This window comes from Pristiophorus japonicus, unplaced genomic scaffold (assembly GCF_044704955.1).
Source record: "Pristiophorus japonicus isolate sPriJap1 unplaced genomic scaffold, sPriJap1.hap1 HAP1_SCAFFOLD_389, whole genome shotgun sequence".
Taxonomy (NCBI): Eukaryota; Metazoa; Chordata; class Chondrichthyes; family Pristiophoridae; genus Pristiophorus; species Pristiophorus japonicus.
The window spans coordinates 364,205-387,290 of NW_027253750.1; the positions used below are offsets into that span (position 1 = coordinate 364,205).

The following is a 23,086-nucleotide window of genomic DNA, read 5'->3' on the forward strand; positions in this document are numbered from 1 at the left end:
GGCGAGAATGCTACCCACTGAGCCCCAGCTGACACTATGGTACAGTAGCACAGTGGTAATGTTACTGGCGTAATAATCCAGAGGCCTGGACTAATGATATGTGTAGACGAGTGTTCAAATCCCGCCATGGCAATTGGGAAATTTAAATTCAGTTAATTAAATAAATATGGAATTAAAAAGTTAGTATCAGTAATCCATCAGGTTCACTAATGTCCTTTTGGGAAGAAAATCTGGCCGACATGTGACTCCAGACCCACAGCAATATGGTTGTCTCTTAAATGCCCTCTGTGATTCAAAAAGGCAGCTCACCACCTTCTCTTTGGAAATTAAGGATGGGCAATAAATTCTGGGTTTGCCACATCCTGTGAATGAATTAAAAAAAAAGTAGCCATCACTGATCTAGTTCCTTTACAGTACAGGGACACCCCAACCTGCGAGAGACCATTTCCGCAGGTCTGAAGGATAAAAGAGCTGGAGCGCGGGCCCTACAACATCGTGGGCATACCACTACAACTTCCAGTGCAAGCCATTCCAAGTATGCAACAACTTCAGAGGTGGGCGACTGGGTGACGTCATCAAGGCCCAGCTCGCCATTTGGAGCATGGACAGAAACATCGACGGGGCCCAGACACAGTGGAGCAGAGAAGAGGTCGGGGCAGAGGTGTGGCAAATGATTGAGGCGGAGGAGCGGTGAGAGATCGTGGCTGAGATGTGACGAGATGAGTGGCGAGAGATCGTGGCGGAAGTGCGGCGAATGCTTGTGGTGGCGGAGTGGTGAGAGATCGTGGCGGAGGAGTGGTGAGAGATAAGCGACAAGAGATCGTGGCGGAGGTACGGCAAATGAGGGTGTGGGGCCCAGAAGAGCCGAGGGCCCAGGGACAGCACGGACCAGCCCACACTGCAATATGTGTGCGCACGAGGCCCGTGCAGCAGAGGTGGTCTCCAGTCGTCCTGGTTAACTCTTGCCACTGGATAAAGGCCTAGCTCTGTCAAGCCCGTGTGGTGGCTGATGTGCAACGGTCACCCCACGTTAAAAAAATCCACACACAGGCATCTTCCACCCCTGGTGTTCAGGACTGGAATATCGGGTCCTCCATTGAAACATCAGTAAACTCATCCCTTTTGGTGTGGAAGCAAGTCATCCTTGTTCGAGGGAGCGCCTATGATGATGAGTTCCTTTAATTTAATTGATTTTATAGTTGGATGGACAGGCTAGAGTTCGAGAGGGATGAGCTTTTATGGGCTGAATATCCTGGACTCATGTTTTTATTATAAGGTACAAAATCATGGATGGATACAGATGATGTAAACTTTTGAGAGTTAGATCCCTAATGATTCCGTTAATAAATGCATAGTGTGAACCTGAGTGATACACACAAGACAGCCTTAAGTTAGATCCTTGGTCAGTGCTGAGTAAACTAGTTTCAGCTAGCACCGGAACAAGGGTTCGACATGAGACCTTAGGGAGAGAAAAAAAATCAGAATCCATTTCTGATGACTGTCCAGAACCCCCTGGTCAGAAAGTGTGTGTGGCCACTTGGCAAGGACATGATGCAGCTGTGCCAATGATAGCCCACACAGCTGCATAACTAAAGGGCACATGCCCATGCTTCACATGAATAATCACTTGGGTGAGGTTTTAGAGGGCGGTTGGTACATGTGCCTTCAAGAGATGGGGGAGGTAGCACAAAGTGGAGCCATTAAAGTCATCTAAACCTGTGCCAGTTTGATAGAACCTTTTCTTGAGTCAGGAGGTGGCTGGTTCAATCGACTCTGGGATTTAAGCCCAATCTCAGCTGATGCCACTGTGCAATATGAAGGAGTGCTGCATTGTCAAAAGTGTTGTGTTGTGGAAGAGATGATAAATTAACACCCCATCAGCCTTATCAACTGGACTTCAAAGATCCCATGGATTATTTAAAGAGCAAGGAGTTCTCCCGGTGACCTGCTCAACATTTCTCCCACAACCAACCACCAAAACATGGTCATTAATCTCATTACTGGTTTGGGGATCTTGTCTGGAAACTGGGTGCCAAGTTTGTCTATGTAACAGCCGCTACTATGCTTCAAAAGTATTTCATTGGCTGTGAAGTGCTTTGGAATGTCCCGAGGACAGAAAGGCGCTATATAAATGCAATCTCCTGTTTTTTTTCATTAAACTGAAATCATGGTGGGCAACTCTTATTTTAATCATTTTCAAGACGTGATTTTTTTTTGTCAGTCGTGGCTATAATGGTGGACATTGATAGTAATGGCAATTTTCATCATCTTTACACCAGTACAATAGCAACACTGTGGGACTGATGATGCAAACTGCTCACAATCCAGAGGAACCTTTACCCTATCCCAAGGGCGCACGTTTACACCAACAGCTGACAATGAATGTGCATTTTTCACATCAACAGTTTCAGTTCGGAATATAAACTTACCGGTCTTGTTTTGTGGGCAGAGGAGATTGCCCTTGTAATTACCGGCTGTGCTTCTCGCTCATGGCTGATGGGAGAAGCAGATCTGCTTTGCCCTCCAATGCAACGTATAAACAAGATCAGAGCCGACAGACGAATGTACTCAGTGCACCCACCCAGCAGTAGAGGCGTTGTGTGCTCGCGAGGTTATTGGTGCAGAAACAGATCTCAACCCCTTCCTGATGGTGTGAAGGAACCAATTTCAATCATTCTCACAAATAGATTTGGTTTGGAGGGAAATTAAAAAGCATCAAGCTAGGTTACCGTGAGTGCTTTGTCCTTTACATATTTCTTCAATCGGTTAATCTGACCTTTAGTTCCTTCACTAACCTTCTGTGATGTGGCATGATAACAACGCCCCCTCCTTCCCCCGCAAGGCTCCCACACAAAGCTGTGCCCTTGCCTCAGCCCACCTCACCACTTTCTGGTACAATCGTGAGTAAAGTCATTAAAAGTTTTAATAAGATCACAAGACAGATTCAGATTTTAAAAAAGGGATCTTCAATCAATTTATTTCCATCCTTGCGGAATACCAACCCTACCATCTCCCCATTCCAACCGTTTAATAAATGACCCCATCCCAAATCCCAATCCTTCCTCGACGCGCCCCCCCCCCATCTCCCGGATTGTTGAAATGATCATTTATTGGATCTACGCAGACTTCAAGCAGATAAAACAATGAATGAAAGTGGAGGCAGCCATGGTCACAAAATAAATGAAACAGGCACTTTAATTGTATTTGGAATGCTGTTTATAGCAAGAGCCAATCCCGTGGGACCAATCTGCTACAGGGCAGGTATAAATTTCAGCAACTGTGGACATGGATACATTCAAACAGCCTTAGATTACAAAGGTAACAGTATATTTGACTGGCTGATAACGGTGGCATGCAAGGAAGAGATTGGCCGTACACCATGTGTTATATATGTATGGCAAGCAATATGTAGACATACTCGCTCATTAAAGTCAATCAACAGGGCAGTCTCATTTATACGGGAAAGCTATACATTTATCATCCGTTAAAATAACAACCTTTAGAAAACACAAATAAAACAAATAAGCTGCTTCTTCGTCTGGCTGAGCCTTCTCTGAGGGAAGAAGGTTCCTGCCACTTGGATTAATTCGCTTCTCAGAAAAAGTCAGCCATTTAAAAAGGCCAAAGGTTCATCCTTACCCTTAACATGCGAACGCAGGGTTCCGTCACCTAGGCTCCAATGGCGTAAAGGACTGGACTCTAACACTAAACCTCGTAGGCAGGGTGGCGGTGGGTTTCTTTAGACAGCATGAAGAGCACATGATTAAAACATCCCAACTGGGTTACTCACAGGCCTCGTCCAGTAACACACCAACACAGTTAGGGGCAAGGATCTGGGGGGCTGCAGCAATGCTACAGCACGCCACCCACTAACATCTCAAGCCCTTGCTCTACGGACGTTTAACATTTGATTTACCCTTATGTGGAGTAGGACATAAATGGCACTAACTTCAGGGATAAGACCAGAATACATCGGATGTATATCTTAAAAATGTTTTGAAGCAGTTTATAAATGACTCACTGTCCAGCCTGACACGTGAAGAATGAGTACGAGGGTGAGGGCGAGGTATCGGAAGGTGTCCTGTGCCCCTCAACCCGTACCACGGCGAGAGACAGCACCAGCAGGGCGGGGGGGCAGGAGAAAATTACACATGCCTAGACTGACAAGTAAAGCCGCAGGATGAACAGCCGGGACTGCAGACTCCTCATCATCAGGTGTAGCAAACCAGGGCATGGAGACCAGACCGGGCATCAAACCAGGGCATGGAGACCAGACCGGACCGGGCAGCAAACCAGGGCATGGAGACCAGACCGGGCAGCAAACCAGGGCATGGAGACCAGACCGGGCAGCAAACCAGGGCATGGAGACCAGACCGGGCAGCAAAACCTTGCTGAAAATACACCTCTGCAGATTATTAATGCCATTCGAATCTGACCATGTATAAAGCTTATTGTTAATACTGTAGTACCTTTGAATGCATCCCCGGTCAGTGTGTGGGAGTCGGAGCACGCAATGTGAAGCAAGGCTCGGACAGGCACAGCTGGACATAGGGGCACTTCTCTTCCTCTTTTTTATTTATAAAACATGTCTCTCAGATAATAACCTAATTTTATCTCAAACCATAACCTTTTTTTTGGCACAGTAGGGTGTAGCTGGAGACAGCTGCAATGCAGACAAAGCTCTCACAAAGTGGATCCCAGCTTTAACGTGCTCTGTATGTTGGTTGGGACAGTCTTGCTGCACCACTGTTAGTGGCAGGGTCGATCCAGGGAGATTCCATGTTCTTTGGATACAGACTTGTCCTGAGCTGCAGGCCACACACAACGGCCCTCATTCATTTTTCTTATTCAGGATCTTCAGGAGTGCTTTGGACATGTAATAGGGTCTCTCAGTCGAACCATCATTCCTCTCCAGGTCTTCCACTGCATGAACAGCAATATCATCCACATTTATAAACAAGAATTGGACAAATCCCAGTGCAGTTAGAATCTAGAAACGGTGTACAGTATCAATACGCAAACACCTACTACAGCCAGCCCTGTCCTGCCACAAAGACCCCTCTCAAAACAGTGCTGACACGTTGGAGGGTCCCTGGGTGCTGGTCAGAAAAGCAAATAGTTACCAGCTACAGGATGATCAAATAAAGACAAAGTGTTTCTAGTAAAAGTGTTAAGACTGCAAAGGAATTTAAATGTAGAAATGACTGAGTGATATTAGTACAGTAAATGAATGCCTAACCTGTTTATATTACATCACTTTATGTGTAAAAGTTACAGCTTCCATTAAACTGGCATACTATGATGTCAAATTAAAGTTCTGCACATTTATAAGAATCTTTAGGGACTAGGAATGAGGTCCAACTAGTTTGTCCTTTTTTCACCAATCAGCCCCCACCTACCACTCTTGCACCTTATCCCTCAATCCCTTCTCTCTCCAGAAACACAATGAATTACTACTTGTACCCAATCGACCTGTTCCTCTCACTCTCTTGCCCGGGATTTATTCCAGAACCTGATTAACCCTTCGCTTCCAGCGCAGCCCCAGTACTGCCAGAAACATCTCCAACTTCACACTGATATTACCAACAAGGGAAGCTTGGCAGACAAACCAGGGGCCGATAGTTTAGTTACAGGATCCCCACAGGGGTGTCTCGCTCACGGGGTTCATCAACGGTTTAATAAAAGTGACTGTGCCTCGATCAGAAGCTCTTCGTCACTCTTCCTGCAACGGTGGCAGCGGAGGAGACTCGAGTTCCTTTTTGTAGAGAATGTCGCGCAGCTCTGGCGACGTGTAGTACGGTCTCTCCGGGGAGCCATCGTTCCGCTCCAGATCTTCACCTGCTTTCCCGGCACCGAGACAGCAGCAGAGGAAAGGCAGATGAATCCAAACACATCCCCGTGCAGAAGTGACGAGCGAAGGGAGACAAGGCCAGAGCAAGAGAGGAAAAGAGAGAGAGTAAAAGAGAAAGAAGCAGGTAATAATCAGAGTCAGTAAAAGGAAACTATATAGCACATATATACAGACAGAGCTCGGGCTCTCAGCCGGCAATTAACAATCAGAGATCAGGAAAAACAGAGGCAGCTGGAAATACAAGTCCACCGATATCTGCAGTGAGGCTGGCAAAGAGTCTACACTCGGACATTAACTCGTCTGTTCGCTCATCAGATGTCGGCAGACCTGCTGCTGTGTCGATCAGTATGTCTCCCACTGGGAATCAGGACCAATCCCTGGTCCAGCAAATCTCTCAGTCAAACAACTGCAACGGTTCTGATCAATTCTACAGACCGGATCCTGCCGAGCGCGCTGACGGGGGGAGCCAGCTTCATGGAACGCTCCAACAAGCCCAAGTGCTGGTCACCACTGGGTCCCTCTGCAGGAGAGACCTGCAGTGGACGGCAGTATCAGGGACATTGCTGCAGATTCGAGGCAGCCTGTGCTGGCCTCTGACCTGTCCTGTAACTGCGAGCTGCAGGGCACTTGCTTGGGTTGAGCTGAGAATGCATCAATAGGCAGATTCCACCTGGGTTCAAGGATCTAACCATGGCCAGCGTACCCTCCTCCCCCCCCACCCCCACACCCCCACACCGGGGAAAGGTCATGGATTTGTGCTCGATCCACACCACATGGCCCTTGTAGATTTCGTTTCCAATCCATGCCATGGATGGAACAGCGATGTCAGAGAAACTAAAACAGAAAACTAGACAGGAGAAAAGATCAAACAAAGAGGGGGAATATGTGAGTAAATGATCAGGTTCAAAACCTGCTGAGGGACAGGCTGGCCCTGCTAATAGGATTAGTGAGATGCAGACAACATTCGTAAATCAGATACATCAGTGAAACTGGCAGGAGACCCAAACAGAATGTCCTGTAAACAATTCTGGTCACTGCTGAGGTGCAAACTAACAGATTCCAGGCTGCCCGTGCCACAGGAAAATCATTCCAATTACATCTGAAATCTCGACTCGAGTCTTCTGGTTGTTAACCCTCTCTCTGGCACAGAGTTAAATTCAGTATTTATTTACTGCCCTGGTGTCCTGAAAGCTCTGTACAGCTCAACTGTTCCTCAGAGAAACGCACAGGGCCAGCCAAAAATAACTCAAATCAAAGTCAGATTTAAAAAAAACAAATCCAATTTTTCAGGTCAGTTTCGTACACACTTTAATTATTTAAAATCAATTATTAAAGTTTTCACCAAGCGTTCATCATTAGCAAAGCATGCATCGGAACTCAGTCGCTGGGACCAGCTCTAGTTAAAACAATTCTGGGTTACATACAGATTAAACGTGTGAAGCGGCATACTCACAGAAACAGAGGAACAATGTGTCCACACACATCTCATACACGCTGAAGAACCCGTGTGCAACAAAGTAGGAACCCACGATCAGAGTCTGCAAGAGTGAAAGAGCAGAAATATTACTGCCTCCATCAGCTTTCTGACAGAGCCAGTCTCTGAGCAGCCACAGCTTTCACACTTCGAGCAAGTTACACAACCCGCAAATACGCAGGTTGATCCAAACCCTTCACTCTCCTGCACCCAGAGCCAGGAATATATGACACCATGTGTCACAGGGAGTTAGGATTCTCCACGCAGCTCGTACTGATTCATCTCACGCCCACTGCGCCCAACAAATCATTTACAAATCCCGGCACTCCTCAGAATCAGTCCTTGGTGCCCTTGGGGCACCACGTCTCACTGGGGCACAGTTTCAGGAGTGTTGGCGAGTTGTTGGACTTTAGTGGACATCACAGGTAAGAACGATTTTGTCTTCATCTGATGTACATATACAGGGGATCACTAGATTGTCATTCGGAGCAGGAACCTAGACCAATTTTCCTTCCCTTACCCAATGCACTGAACCCAACTGTAGTGGCAGCTGAGATCAGATAACAAGCAGAGTGAGAATTAAAGGTGATCTGTTCCTCACTGTACATCTAAATGTTTGCGACTGCAAGACCAATAAGGCCACGTGCTCTCAGAGCCTCATTCTCATTGGACAAAGGTGTGTGGGACGCGTTGCACTTAAAACTTTCTCACCAGCAGTGGGACCCAGTAGTAATTCAAAGTTGGTGCCTTATCCTTGATTATCAATATTCGATTGGTGAAGAAGAAGAATCCGAGAATGCCTAGGAACGAGAAGGAAGGAAGAATCGGTCAGTGACTAACACGAGTGCGCAAGGCCATGCAATAGGGTAAGGGAATGGGCCGAGCTCCACTCTTAGGAACCCTCACACGATGCAACACCAGATCTCCAGCACCAACACCAGATCTCCGGCACCAACACCCGGCCCTCCGGCGCCAACACCAGATCTCCGGCACCAACACCCGGCCCTCCGGCACCAACACCCGGCCCTCCGGCACCAACACCAGATCTCCGGCACCAACACCAGATCTCCGGCACCAACACCCGGCCCTCCATAAAATATAACTGTCAACATTTACCCCCACAATAAAAGGGAATCTCCCGGAGGTTTGAATCCACCCATCTGCCCATGTGTGAGTTTATACAGTGAGGTTCAGCAGCTTATTGCTCGCCAACCTCCCCACTCACCACGCACACACTCAGGGTCGAACACTCTGGCTACTTGCCCTCCTCAGTGCTGGTGCCGAGGCTATTGCAGCACTAACCACGGCCTTGCACGGAGCCCGAGACTTTCTGGGTATGCATAGGCCAGTACCACACTGTGCTGCGCCATCACAAGTGCTCTAGGACTGGCCGCTCAACGGAATGTACGGCTCCACACGGTGTCCATCAGCACCCGGGCTCAGGAATGGTGAAAGAACGTGAGCCACTTGGCCTCAGGTAGGGATGGAAGGAGGAGAGCGGGAGTCTCTGGGCCGGTATCGGGAATCGGATACCCGATTGGGTTTCCCTATAGGGTGCGGGGTGATCGCCGATATACCATCATGAGCAGAGGCAGTCCCTCGGAATCGACTTGCTTCCACTCTTAAAATGAGTTCACAGGTGGCTGAACAGTCCAATACAAGAACCACAGTCCCTGTCACAGGTGGGACAGATAGTCGTTGAAGGAACGAGTGGGTGGGACTGTTTGCTGCACGCTCCTTCCGCTGTCTGCGCTTGATTTCTGCATGCTCTCGGCAATGAGACTCGAGGTGCTCAGCGCCCTCCTGGATGCACTTCCTCCACTTAGGGCAGTCTTTGGCCAGGGACTCCCAGGTGTCGGTGGGGATGTCACACTTAATCAGGGAGGCTTTGAGGGTGTCCTTGTAACATATCCTCTGGCCACCTTTGGCTCGTTTGCCGTGAAGGAGTTCCGAGTAGAGCGCTTGCATTGGGAGTCTCATGTCTGGCATGCGGATAATGTGGCCTGCCCAGCGGAGCTGATCAAGTGTGGTCAGTGCTTCAATACTGGGGATGTTGGCCTGGTCGAGGACCTTGCTCAGCTAAGCTGTGTAGTGGTCGGTGTGCAACGGCCAGTTCACGTTAAAAGAACTCATGCACAGGTATCTTTCACTCCGTTAACATGAAGTTCGGGACCTGGAGCGTCAGGACCCTCATGATCAACTCCAACAGCGACGGAACGCCATAGTTTTCCAGAAACTTAGACGCTTTGATATCGACATCGCCGCCCTAAGCGAGACCCGGCGGGCAGGGAAAGGCCAACTCAAGGAACAAGGTGGAGGTTACACCTTCTTCTGGAAAGGGAAACCAGAGGAAGAACGCCGCCTTCACGGAGTCGGCTTCGCCATCAAAAACGAGCTGGTCGACCGCCTCAAAGACTCCCCCTGCGGGGTTAACGAACTCAAGAATCTTCGACTCACCCGATCGGAACCAATGCGCCAGTCATCAGTACGTACGCCCCAACACCCGATGCAACAGATGAGACCAAAGAGGGTTTTTACTCCAACCTCGAAAAATCCCTGTCCCGCGGACAACAAAATGATCCTCCTAAGTGACTTCAACACCAGGGTCAGCAAAGACACAGCCCTCTGGGGAGGCGTGATCGGCAGAGAGGGGGTAGGGAAAGCCAACTCCAGCGGTACCCTACTCCTGACAAAATGTCTAGAACATGAACTTGTCATCACCAACACCTTGTTCTGCCAGAGGGACAAATACAAGGCATCGTGGCAACACCCTCGCTCCAAACACTGGCACGTACTTGACTATGTCATCGTCCGAGCCAGGGATCGCAAGGATGTGCGCATCACTTGCGCCATGACAGGAGCTGATGACTGCTGGACGGACCACCACCTAATCCGATCCATCATCAACAGTAACATAGTCCCAAAGTGGAGGGGGCAGTAGAAGCAGTGCCGCAAAAAAGTCAATGCCGGGGCACTCAAAGACCCGACGAAGAGAGCCCTATACAGCCAGCACCTCACAGCTAACCTTGCTTGCCTTGATGACCCCGAGACGCCCACAGCGCTTGGTCTGCCCTCCACAACCAGTGCCTGCGAAGAGACGCTTGGTCACTCAACCAGGAAACACCAGGACTAGTTTGATGAGAATGATCAAGAGATCCAAGAGCTAATAGATCGCAAAGGCAGAACATTTCTGTGCCATAAGCAACAACCCAACTTGGGAGTAGCAAAGCAGCATTACAGGCGGTTCAAGGCTGTACAGAGAGCAGGGTGAAACACCGATATACAGAGAGCAGGGCGCGGGGTGAAACACCGATATACAGAGAGCAGTCGCGGGGTGAAACACCGATATACAGAGAGCAGGGTGAAACACCGATATACAGAGAGCAGGGCGCGGGGTGAAACACCGATATACAGAGAGCAGGGTGAAACACCGATATACAGAGAGCAGGGCGTGGGGTGAAACACCGATATACAGAGACCAGTCGTGGGGTGAAACACCGATATACAGAGAGCAGTCGCGGGGTGAAACACCGATATACAGAGAGCAGTCACGGGGTGAAACACCGATATACAGAGAGCAGGGCGCGGGGTGAAACACCGATATACAGAGAGCAGTCGCGGGGTGAAACACCGATATACAGAGAGCAGGGCGCGGGGTGAAACACCGATATACAGAGAGCAGGGCGCGGGGTGAAACACCGATATACAGAGAGCAGTCGCGGGGTGAAACACCGATATACAGAGAGCAGGGCGCGGGGTGAAACACCGATATACAGAGAGCAGGGTGAAACACCGATATACAGAGAGCAGTCGCGGGGTGAAACACCGATATACAGAGAGCAGTCGCGGGGTGAAACACCGATATACAGAGAGCAGGGCGCGGGGTGAAACACCGATATACAGAGAGCAGGGCGTGGGGTGAAACACCGATATACAGAGAGCGGGGTGAAACACCGATATACAGAGAGCGGGGTGAAACACCGATATACAGAGAGCGGGGTGAAACACCGATATACAGAGAGCAGTCGTGGGGTGAAACACCGATATACAGAGAGCGGGGTGAAACACCGATATACAGAGAGCGGGGTGAAACACCGATATACAGAGAGCAGGGCGCGGGGTGAAACACCGATATACAGAGAGCAGTCGCGGGGTGAAACACCGATATACAGAGAGCAGTCGCGGGGTGAAACACCGATATACAGAGAGCAGTCGCAGAGTGAAACACCGATATACAGAGAGCAGTCGCGGGGTGAAACACCGATATACAGAGAGCAGTCGCAGAGTGAAACACCGATATACAGAGAGCAGTCGCGGGGTGAAACACCGATATACAGAGAGCAGGGCGCGGGGTGAAACACCGATATACAGAGAGCAGTCGCGGGGTGAAACACCGATATACAGAGAGCAGGGTGAAACACCGATATACAGAGAGCAGTCGCGGGGTGAAACACCGATATACAGAGAGCAGTCGCGGGGTGAAACACCGATATACAGAGAGCAGGGTGAAACACCGATATACAGAGAGCAGGGCGCGGGGTGAAACACCGATATACAGAGAGCAGTCGCGGGGTGAAACACCGATATACAGAGAGCAGGGTGAAACACCGATATACAGAGAGCAGGGTGAAACACCGATATACAGAGAGCAGGGCGCGGGGTGAAACATCGATATACAGAGAGCAGGGCGCGGGGTGAAACATCGATATACAGAGAGCAGGGTGAAACACGGATATACAGAGAGCAGGGCGCGGGGTGAAACACCGATATACAGAGAGCAGTCGCGGGGTGAAACACCGATATACAGAGAGCAGGGCGCGGGGTGAAACACCGATATACAGAGAGCAGTCGCGGGGTGTAACACCGATATACAGAGAGCGGGGTGAAACACCGATATACAGAGAGCAGTCGCGGGGTGAAACACCGATATACAGAGAGCAGTCGCAGGGTGAAACACCGATATACAGAGAGCAGTCGCGGGGTGTAACACCGATATACAGAGAGCAGTCGCAGGGTGAAACACCGATATACAGAGAGCAGTCGCGGGGTGTAACACCGATATACAGAGAGCGGGGTGAAACATCGATATACAGAGAGCAGGGTGAAACACCGATATACAGAGAGCAGGGCGCGGGGTGAAACACCGATATACAGAGAGCAGTCGCGGGGTGTAACACCGATATACAGAGAGCAGGGCGCGGGGTGAAACACCGATATACAGAGAGCAGTCGCGGGGTGTAACACCGATATACAGAGAGCAGGGTGAAACACCGATATACAGAGAGCAGGGTGAAACACCGATATACAGAGAGCAGTCGCGGGGTGAAACACCGATATACAGAGAGCAGGGCGCAGGGTGAAACACCGATATACAGAGAGCAGTCGCGGGGTGAAACACCGATATACAGAGAGCAGGGCGCGGGGTGAAACACCGATATACAGAGAGCAGTCGCGGGGTGAAACATCGATATACAGAGAGCAGTCGCAGGGTGAAACACCGATATACAGAGAGCAGTCGCGGGGTGAAACACCGATATACAGCGAGCAGGGTGAAACACCGATATACAGAGAGCAGGGCACGGGGTGAAACACCGATATACAGAGAGCAGTCGCGGGGTGAAACACCGATATACAGAGAGCAGTCGCGGGGTGAAACACCGATATACAGAGAGCAGGGCGTGGGGTGAAACACCGATATACAGAGAGCAGTCGCGGGGTGAAACACCGATATACAGAGAGCAGGGCGTGGGGTGAAACACCGATATACAGAGAGCAGTCGCGGGGTGAAACACCGATATACAGAGAGCAGTCGCGGGGTGAAACACCGAATGAAGGCGCAGAATGAACGGTTTACTGACCCACTGCTATAACAATGAGCAGCTTGCACAGAAACAGCAGGAAGTCCGTGACTTTGTCCAGAACGACCACCCTGTGAGAAAAGATCAACATCGATAACTAATCGGAGCCTCACTCGCGCGCGCGCTCTCTCACACACACACACACTCTCCCTCACTCGTGCGCGCGTGTTCTCTCCCTCGATCTCTCCGCGCTCTCTCCCTCGCTCTCTCTCCCGTGTTCTCTCCCTCGATTTCTCCGCGCTCTCTCCCGTGCTCTCTCTCCAGTGTTCTCTCCCTCGCTCTCTCCCGTGCTCTCTCCCTCGCTCTCTCCCTCTCTCTCCCGTGTTCTCTCACTCTCTCCCTCTCTCTCTCTCCCGCGCTCTCTCTCCCTATCTCCCGCGCTCTCTCGCTCTCTCTCTCCCGCGCTCTCTCGCTCTCTCTCTCCCGCGCTCTCTCCCTCGCTCTCTCTCCGCGCTCTCTCTCCCGTGTTCTCTCCGCGCTCTCTCTCTCCCTCTCTCTCCCGTGTTCTCTCACTCTCTCCCTCTCTCTCTCTCCCGCGCTCTCTCTCCCTCTCTCCCGCGCTCTCTCGCTCTCTCTCTCCCACGCTCTCTCGCTCTCTCTCTCCCGCGCTCTCTCGCTCTCGCTCTCTCCCGCGCTCTCTCGCTCGCTCTCTCCCGCGCTCTCTCGCTCTCTCTCTCCCGCGGTCTCTCGCTCTCTCTCTCCCGCGCTCTCTCGCTCTCTCTCTCCCGCGCTCTCTCGCTCTCTCTCTCCCGCGCTGTCTCTCTCCCGCGCTCTCTCCCTCGCTCTCTCCCTCGCTCTCTCTCCGCGCTCTCTCTCCCTCACTCTCTCCGCGCTCTCTCTCCCGTGTTCTCTCCGCGCTCTCTCACTCTCTCTCTCTCTCCCGCGCTCTCTCCCTCGCTCTCTCTCCGCGCTCTCTCTCCCTCACTCTCTCCGCGCTCTCTCTCCCGTGTTCTCTCCGCGCTCTCTCACTCTCTCTCTCTCTCCCGTGCTCTCTCCCGCGCTCTCTCTCCCGCGCTCTCTCCCGCGCTCTCTCTCCCGCGCTCTCTCCCGCTCTCTCTCTCTCTCTCTCCCGCTCTCTCTCTCTCTCTCTCCCGCTCTCTCCCGCGCTCTCTCTCTCTCTCCCGCTCTCTCCCTCTCCCTCTCTCTCTCCCGCGCTCTCTCTCTCTCTCTCCCGCGCTCTCACTCTCTCTCTCCCGCGCTCTCTCACTCTCTCTCTCCCGCGCTCTCTCACTCTCTCTCCCGCGCTCTCTCACTCTCTCTCCCGCGCTCTCCCGCTCTCTCTCCCGCGCTCTCTCGCTCGCTCTCTCCCGCGCTCTCTCCATCTCCCTCTCCCTTGCTCTCTCGCCCGCGCTCTCTCGCTCTCTCTCTCCTGCTCTCTCGCGCTCTCTCTCTCCCGCACTCTCTCGCTCTCTCTCCCGCGCTCTCTCGCTCCCTCTCTCTCTCTCCCGCGCTCTCTCACACTCACCGGATGATATTTCTCATGAGAAGGAAGAACGCATTCCTTGCTGAGGTGCAGAAGTTGTTCCCATAAATTGCAATCTGGAGGAAGAGAAACAGCAAGAACAATGTTGGCAAATCTTCCCTCATTTATTTTGACCTTAAGCCTCTCTCTCCTCCTTGCCGACTCTCGTGGCCTACGTTATCGGACACAAGTGGCCATTCTGAGCACAGACAGCAAGTGTTGTCAGCTACTCGACTGTGGAGGTGATTACAGGAGAGCGCAGTTCTGTCCTCACCCAGCATTCATGCACATGACCTTTCCTGCAGGGGTCATGGAAGACCATGAAAGCAGGAGCAGCAAGACTAGCCAATGCTCCTCTCCCGAGCCCAGAGACCTCGAGTCTAATAGTAGCACCCGGACTGAGAGCAGCCAGCCCAGCACAGACCAGATACTCAAGCTGAGGCCTTCCCAGTCTGTATGACACATTGAGAGAGCGACAGCGGGGGGCAGAGCGCGCGTAGGCGCGAGAGCGCGGACGGCAGAGCGCGCGGGCGGGCAGAGCGCGGGGGGGCAGAGCGCGAGAGCGCGGGGGGCAGAGCGCGCGCAGGCGCGAGGGGCAGAGCGCGCGCAGGCGCGAGAGAGTGGGGGGCAGACAGAGAGAGAGACCGAGAGACCGAAAGAGAGATAGTCCGACCGACAGAGAGAGAGAGAGAGAGAGAAAGAGAGAGATTAAGAGACCGAGAGAGGGACCGAAAGAGAGAGAGAGAGCGAGAAAGACCGACAGAGAGCGAGAGAGAGAGAGACCGAGAGAGACACAAAGGGTGACCAACAGAGAGAGAGATCGAGAGAGAGAGAGAGAGAGACCGAGACCGAGAGAGAGAGAGAGAGAACGCGAGAGAGAGAGAGAGAGAGACCAAGAGACACGCAGAGAGAGAGACACAGAGAGAGAGAGAGACCAAGAGACACGCAGAGAGAGAGACACACGCAGAGAGAGAGAGACACGCAGAGAGAGAGACAAGCAGAGAGAAAGAGAGAGACACGCAGAGAGAGAGAGAGACACGCAGAGAGAGAGAGAGAGAGAGAGAGAGGCGCAGAGAGAGAGAAGCAGAGAGAGAGAGACGCAGAGAGAGAGAGAGAGAGACGCAGAGAGAGAGAGAGAGACGCAGAGAGAGAGGGAGAGATGCAGAGAGAGAGAGAGACGCAGAGAGAGAGAGAGACACGCAGAGAGAGAGAGAGAGAGACACGCAGAGAGAGAGAGAGGCGCAGAGAGAGAGAGAGAAGCAGAGAGAGAGAGAGACGCAGAGAGAGAGAGAGACGCAGATGGAGAGAGAGAGACGCAGAGAGAGAGGGAGAGATGCAGAGAGAGAGAGAGAGACGCAGAGAGAGAGAGACGGAGAGAGAGAGAGGCACATAGAGAGAGAGAGAAAGAGACGCAGAGAGAGAGAGACGCAGATAGAGAGAGACGCAGATAGAGAGAGACGCAGAGAGACAGAGACGCAGATAGAGCGAGACGCAGAGAGAGAGAGACGCAGACAGAGAGCGAGAGAGAGACGCAGAGAGAGTGAGAGACGCAGAGAGAGTGAGAGACGCAGAGAGAGAGAGAGACGCGGAAAGAGAGAGAGAGACGCGGAAAGAGAGAGAGAGAGAGAGAGAGAGAGAGAGACGCAGAGAGAGAGAGAGAGACGCAGAGAGAGAGCGAGAGAGAGACGCAGAGAGAGAGAGAGACACGGAGAGGGAGAGAGAGAGAGAGATGCGGAGAGAGAGAGAGACGGAGAGAGACAGAGAGAGAGACGAAGAGAGAGAGAGAGAGACGCAGAGAGAGAGTGACGCAGAGAGAGAGAGAGAGACGCAGAGAGAGAGACGCAGAGAGAGAGCGAGAGAGACGCAGAGAGAGAGAGACGCAGAGAGAGAGAGAAGACGCAGAGAGAGAGAGAAGACGCAGAGAGAGAGAGACGCTGAGAGAGAGAGACGCAGAGAGAGAGAGACGCAGAGAGAGAGACGCAGAGAGAGAGAGACGCAGAGAGAGAGAGACGCAGAGAGAGAGAGAGATGCGGAGAGAGAGAGAGACGGAGAGAGACAGAGAGAGAGACGAAGAGAGAGAGAGAGAGACGAAGAGAGAGAGAGAGAGACGCAGAGAGAGAGAGACGCAGAGAGAGAGTGACGCAGAGAGAGAGAGAGAGACGCAGAGAGAGAGAGACGAAGAGAGAGAGAGACACAGAGAGAGAGAGGCGCAGAGAGAGAGAGAGAGAGAGAGAGAGAGAGAGAGACGCAGAGAGAGAGAGACGCAGAGAGAGAGAGAGAGACGCAGAGAGAGAGAGGCGCAGAGAGAGAGAGAGAGACGCAGAGAGAGAGAGAGAGAGAGACGCAGAGAAAGGGAGACACAGAGAGAGACGCAGAGAGAGAGAGAGAGACGCAGAGAGAGAGAGACGCAGAGAGAGAGAGAGACGCAGAGAGAGAGAGAGAGAGAGAGACGCAGAGAGAGAGAGAGAGAGAGAGAGAGACGCAGAGAGAGAGACGAAGAGAGAGAGAGACACAGAGAGAGAGAGAGACACACAGAGAGAGAGAGAGACACAGAGAGATAGAGAGACACAGAGAGATAGAGAGACGTAGAGAGCGAGAGAGAGACGCAGAGAGAGAGACGCAGAGAGAGAGAGAGAGCCGAAAAGAGAGAGACGCAGAGAAAGAGAGACGCAGAGAAAGAGAGACGCAGAGAGAGAGAGAGGGAGACGCGGAGAGAAAGAGAGAGAGACGCAGAGAGAGAGAGATGCAGAGAGAGAGAGACGCAGAGAGAGAGACGCAGAGAGAGAGAGAGAGAGAGAGCCGAAGAGAGAGAGAAAGGGAGACGCAGAGAGAGAGAGAGGGAGACGCAGAGAGAGAGAGACACGCAGAGAGAGAGAGACGCAGAGAGAGAGAGAGAGAGACGCAGAGAGAGATTGAGAGAGACGCAGAGACAGAGAGAGAGACGCAGAGAGAGAGAGAGAGAGACGCAGAGAAAGAGAGAGACGCAGAGCGAGAGAGAGAGACGCAGAGAGAGAGAGAGAGAGAGACGCAGAGAGCGAGAGAGAGACGCAGAGAGAGAGACGCAGAGAGAGACGCAGAGAGAGAGAGAGACGCAGAGACAGAGAGAAACAGAGAGAGAGAGAAACAGAGAGAGACGCAGAGAGAGAGAGACGCAGAGAGAGAGAGACGCAGAGAGAGAGAGACGCAGAGAGAGAGAGAGACGCAGAGAGAGAGAGAGACGCAGAGAGAGAGAGAGACACGCAGAGAGAGGGAGAGAGAGAGAGACGCAGAGAGAGAGAGAGACGCAGAGAGAGAGAGACGCAGAGAGAGAGAGACGCAGAGAGAGAGAGACGCAGAGAGAGAGAGAGACGCAGAGAGAGAGAGACGCAGAGAGGGACGCAGAGAGAGAGAGACGCAGAGAGAGAGAGACGCAGAGAGAGACGCAGAGAGAGAGAGACGCAGAGAGAGAGAGACGCAGAGAGAGAGAGACGCAGAGAGAGAGAGACGCAGAGAGAGAGAGACGCAGAGAGAGAGAGACGCAGAGAGAGAGAGACGCAGAGAGAGAGAGACGCAGAGAGAGAGAGACGCAGAGAGAGAGAGACGCAGAGAGAGAGAGACGCAGAGAGAGAGAGACGCGGAGACAGAGAGACGCAGAGAGAGAGAGAGACGCAGAGAGAGAGAGAGACGCAGAGAGAGAGAGACGCAGAGAGAGAGAGACGCAGAGAGAGAGAGACGCAGAGAGAGAGAGACGCAGAGAGAGAGAGACGCAGAGAGAGAGAGACGCAGAGAGAGACGTAGAGAGAGAGAGAGACGCAGAGAGAGAGAGAGACGCAGAGAGAGAGAGAGACGCAGAGAGAGAGAGACGCAGATAGAGAGAGACGCAGAGAGAGAGAGACGCAGAGAGAGAGAGACGCAGAGAGAGAGAGACGCAGACAGAGAGCGAGACGCAGACAGAGAGCGAGAGAGAGAGACGCAGAGAGAGAGAGAGACGCAGACAGAGAGACGCAGAGAGAGAGAGAGAGAGACGCAGAGAGAGAGAGAGAGACGCGGAGAGAGAGAGAGACGCGGAGAGAGAGAGAGACGCGGAGAGAGAGAGAGACGCGGAGAGAGAGAGAGACGCGGAGAGAGAGAGAGACGCGGAGAGAGAGAGAGACGCGGAGAGAGAGAGAGACGCGGAGAGAGAGAGAGACGCGGAGAGAGAGAGAGACGCGGAGAGAGAGAGAGACGCGGAGAGAGAGAGAGACGCGGAGAGAGAGAGAGACGCGGAGAGAGAGAGAGATGCGGAGAGAGAGAGAGACGCGGAGAGAGAGAGAGAGAGACGCAGAGAGAGAGAGAGAGACGCAGAGAGAGAGAGAGAGAGAGAGAGAGACGCAGAGAGAGAGAGACGCAGAGAGAGAGCGAGAGAGAGAGCGAGAGAGAGACGCAGAGAGAGACGAAGAGAGAGAGAGACACAGAGAGAGAGACGCAGAGAGAGAGAGACACAGAGAGAGACGCAGAGCGAGAGAGACGCAGAGCGAGAGAGACGCAGAGCAGAGAGAGACGCAGACAGAGAGAGACGCAGACAGAGAGAGACGCAGACAGAGAGAGACGCAGACAGAGAGAGACGCAGACAGAGAGCGAGAGAGAGAGGGAGAGAGAGAGGCAGAGAGAGAGAGAGAGAGAGAGAGAGAGGCAGAGAGAGAGAGAGGCAGAGAGAGAGAGGCAGAGAGAGAGAGGCAGAGAGAGGGAGAGGCAGAGAGAGAGAGAGGCAGAGAGAGAGAGAGGCAGAGAGAGAGAGGCAGAGAGAGAGAGAGGCAGAGAGAGAGAGAGGCAGAGAGAGAGAGAGGCAGAGAGAGAGAGAGGCAGAGAGAGAGAGAGGCAGAGAGAGAGAGAGGCAGAGAGAGAGAGAGGCAGAGAGAGAGGCAGAGAGAGAGAGACGCAGAGAGAGAGAGACGCAGAGAGAGAGAGACGCAGAGAGAGAGAGAGGCAGAGAGAGAGAGAGACGCAGAGAGAGAGAGACGCAGAGAGAGAGAGACGCAGAGAGAGAGAGACGCAGAGAGAGAGAGGGAGAGAGAGACGCAGAGGGAGAGAGACGCAGAGGGAGAGAGACGCAGAGAGAGAGAGACGCAGAGAGAGAGAGAGAGAGACGCAGAGAGAGAGAGAGAGAGAGACGCAGAGAGAGAGAGAGAGAGAGACGCAGAGGGAGAGAGACGCAGAGGGAGAGAGTCGCAGAGGGAGAGAGAGACGCAGAGAGAGAGAGAGACGCAGAGAGAGAGAGAGAGAGACGCAGAGAGAGTGACGCAGAGAGAGAGAGAGACACAGAGAGAGAGTGACGCAGAGAGAGAGAGAGACGCAGAGAGAGAGAGAGAGACGCAGAGAGAGAGACGAAGAGAGAGAGAGAGAGAGAGAGACGCAGAGAGAGAGAGAGAGAGAGAGAGACGCAGAGAGAGAGAGAGAGAGATGCAGAGAGAGAGAGCGAGAGAGACGCAGAGAGAGAGAGCGAGAGAGACGCAGAGAGAGAGAGACGTAGAGAGAGAGAGACGCAGAGAGAGAGAGAGACGCAGAGAGAGAGAGAGAGAGAGAGACGCAGAGAGATTGAGACGCAGAGAGAGACGCCGAGAGAGAGAGAGAGAGAGACGCAGAGAGAGAGAGACGCAGAGAGAGAGACGCAGAGAGAGAGACGCAGAGGGAGAGAGACGCAGAGAGAGACGCAGAGAGAGAGAGACGCAGAGAGAGAGAGAGAGACGCAGAGAGAGAGAGACGCAGAGAGAGAGAGACGCAGAGAGAGAGACGCAGAGAGAGAGAGAGACGCAGAGAGAGAGAGAGACGCAGAGAGAGAGAGAGAGAGACGCAGAGAGAGAGACGCAGAGAGAGAGAGAGAGACGCAGAGAGAGACGCAGAGAGAGATGCAGAGAGAGAGAGAGACGCAGAGAGAGAGAGACGCAGAAAGAGAGAGAGAGACGCAGAGAGAAAGAGAGACGCAGAGAGAAAGAGAGACGCAGAGAGAGAGAGACAGAGAGACGCAGAGAGAGAGAGAGACGCAGAGAGAGAGAGAGAGACGCAGAGAGAGAGAGAGAGACGCAGAGAGAGAGAGAGACGCAGAGAGAGAGAGAGGCGCAGAGAGAGAGAGACGCAGAGAGAGAGAGACGCAGAGAGAGAGAGACGCAGAGAGAGAGAGACGCAGAGAGAGAGAGACGCAGAGAGAGAGAGACGCAGAGAGAGAGAGACGCAGAGAGAGAGAGACGCAGAGAGAGAGAGACGCAGAGAGAGAGACGCAGAGAGAGAGACGCAGAGAGAGAGAGAGACGCAGAGAGGGAGAGAGACGCAGAGAGGGAGAGACGCAGAGAGATAGAGACGCAGAGAGAGAGAGAGAGAGAGAGAGAGAGACGCAGAGAGAGAGACGCAGAGAGAGAGAGACGTAGAGAGAGAGAGACGTAGAGAGAGAGAGAGAGACGCAGAGCAGAGAGAGAGACGCAGAGAGAGAGAGACGCAGAGAGAGAGAGATGCGCAGAGAGAGAGAGAGGCGCAGAGAGAGAGAGAGGCGCAGAGAGAGAGAGAGGCGCAGAGAGAGAGAGACGCAGAGAGAGAGAGACGCAGAGAGAGAGAGACGCAGAGAGAGAGAGACGCAGAGAGAGAGAGACGCAGAGAGAGAGAGACGCAGAGAGAGAGAGACGCAGAGAGAGAGAGACGCAGAGAGAGAGAGACGCAGAGAGAGAGAGACGCAGAGAGAGAGAGACGCAGAGAGAGAGAGACGCAGAGAGAGAGAGACGCAGAGAGAGAGAGACGCAGAGAGAGAGAGACGCAGAGAGGGAGAGAGACGCAGAGAGGGAGAGACGCAGAGAGATAGAGACGCAGAGAGAGAGAGAGAGAGAGACGCAGAGAGAGAGACGCAGAGAGAGAGAGACGTAGAGAGAGAGAGAGAGACGCAGAGCAGAGAGAGAGACGCAGAGAGAGAGAGAATGACGCAGAGAGCGAGAGAGAGAGACGCAGAGAGAGAGACGCAGAGAGAGAGAGACGCAGAAAGAGAGAGACGCAGAGAGAGAGAGAGAGACGCAGAGAGAGATAGAGACGCAAAGAGAGAGAGAGACGCAGAGAGAGAGAGACGCAGAGAGAGAGAGTCGCAGAGAGAGAGAGACGCAGAGAGAGAGAGACGCAGAGAGAGAGAGACGCAGAGAGAGAGAGACGCAGAGAGAGAGAGACGCAGAGAGAGAGAGAGACGCAGAGAGAGAGAGAGACGCAGAGAGAGAGACGCAGAGAGAGAGACGCAGAGAGAGAGACGCAGAGAGAGAGACGCAGAGAGAGAGAGACGCAGAGAGAGAGACGCAGAGAGAGAGACGCAGAGAGAGAGACGCAGAGAGAGAGACGCAGAGAGAGAGACGCAGAGAGAGAGACGCAGAGAGAGAGACGCAGAGAGAGAGACGCAGAGAGAGAGACGCAGAGAGAGAGAGACGCAGAGAGAGAGACGCAGAGCGAGACGCAGAGAGGGAGAGACAGAGAGAAAGAGAGACGCAGAGAGAGAGACGCAGAGGGGGAGAGAAGCAGAGAGAGAGAGACGCAGAGAGAGAGAGAGACGCAGAGAGAGAGAGAGACGCAGAGAGAGAGACGCAGAGAGAGAGAGAAAGAGAGAGAGGGAGAGACGCAGAGAGAGAGATAGAGAGAAGCAGAGAGAGAGAGAGACGCAGAGAGATAGAGAGAGAGAGAGAGAGAGACGCAGAGACACTGAGAGAGACGCAGAGAGAGCGAGAGACGCAGAGAGAGAGAGAGAAACGCAGAGAGAGATGGAGAGAGAGACGCAGAGAGAGAGAGAGAGAGAGAGGGAGAGACGCAGGGAGAGAGAGACGCAGAGAGAGAGAGACGCAGAGAGAGAGAGACGCAGAGAGAGAGAGAGACGCAGAGAGAGAGATAGACGCAGAGAGAGAGAGACGCCGAGAGAGAGAGACGCCGAGAGAGAGAGACGCCGAGAGAGAGAGACGCAAAGAGAGAGAGAGACGCAAAGATAGAGAGAGACGCAAAGATAGAGAGAGACGCAGAGAGAGAGAGACGCAGAGAGAGAGAGACGCAGAGAGAGAGAGAGACGCAGAGAGAGAGAGACGCAGAGAGAGAGAGACGCCGAGAGAGAGAGACGCCGAGAGAGAGAGAGAGAGAGACGCAGAGAGAGAGAGACGCAGAGAGAGAGACGCAGAGGGAGAGACGCAGAGAGAGACGCAGAGAGAGAGAGACGCAGAGAGAGAGAGAGAGAGACGCAGAGAGAGAGAGACGCAGAGAGAGAGAGACGCAGAGAGAGAGACGCAGAGAGAGAGAGAGACGCAGAGAGAGAGAGAGAGACGCAGAGAGAGAGAGAGAGACGCAGAGAGAGAGAGAGAGACGCAGAGAGAGACGCAGAGAGAGATGCAGAGAGAGAGAGACGCAGAGAGAGAGAGACGCAGAGAGAGAGAGAGACGCAGAGAGAAAGAGAGACGCAGAGAGAGCGAGACAGAGAGACG

At 52.8% G+C, this 23,086-nt stretch overlaps 1 protein-coding gene across 4 annotated transcripts in view; it reads right to left on the reverse strand.

Annotated features, from left to right (window-relative positions):
• Nucleotides 1-3,177: 3,177 nt before the first annotated feature.
• The window catches only part of LOC139250552 (choline transporter-like protein 2), a 120,132-nt gene continuing 100,223 nt past the window's right edge, over nucleotides 3,178-23,086 (reverse strand). For 3 of the 4 annotated variants that reach the window (XM_070872937.1, XM_070872940.1, XM_070872938.1), the window contains exons 18-22: nucleotides 14,649-14,722; nucleotides 13,184-13,254; nucleotides 8,037-8,125; nucleotides 7,305-7,389; nucleotides 3,178-4,923 (exon numbers count right to left, since the gene is read on the reverse strand). In XM_070872937.1, the coding sequence (XP_070729038.1) occupies nucleotides 4,832-4,923; nucleotides 7,305-7,389; nucleotides 8,037-8,125; nucleotides 13,184-13,254; nucleotides 14,649-14,722 (411 nt within the window). In that variant the 3' untranslated portion in view covers nucleotides 3,178-4,831. Of the gene's footprint in view, nucleotides 4,924-5,694; nucleotides 5,839-7,304; nucleotides 7,390-8,036; nucleotides 8,126-13,183; nucleotides 13,255-14,648; nucleotides 14,723-23,086 lie in introns of all 4 variants that reach the window. The other variant, XM_070872941.1, reaches the window with a different exon arrangement.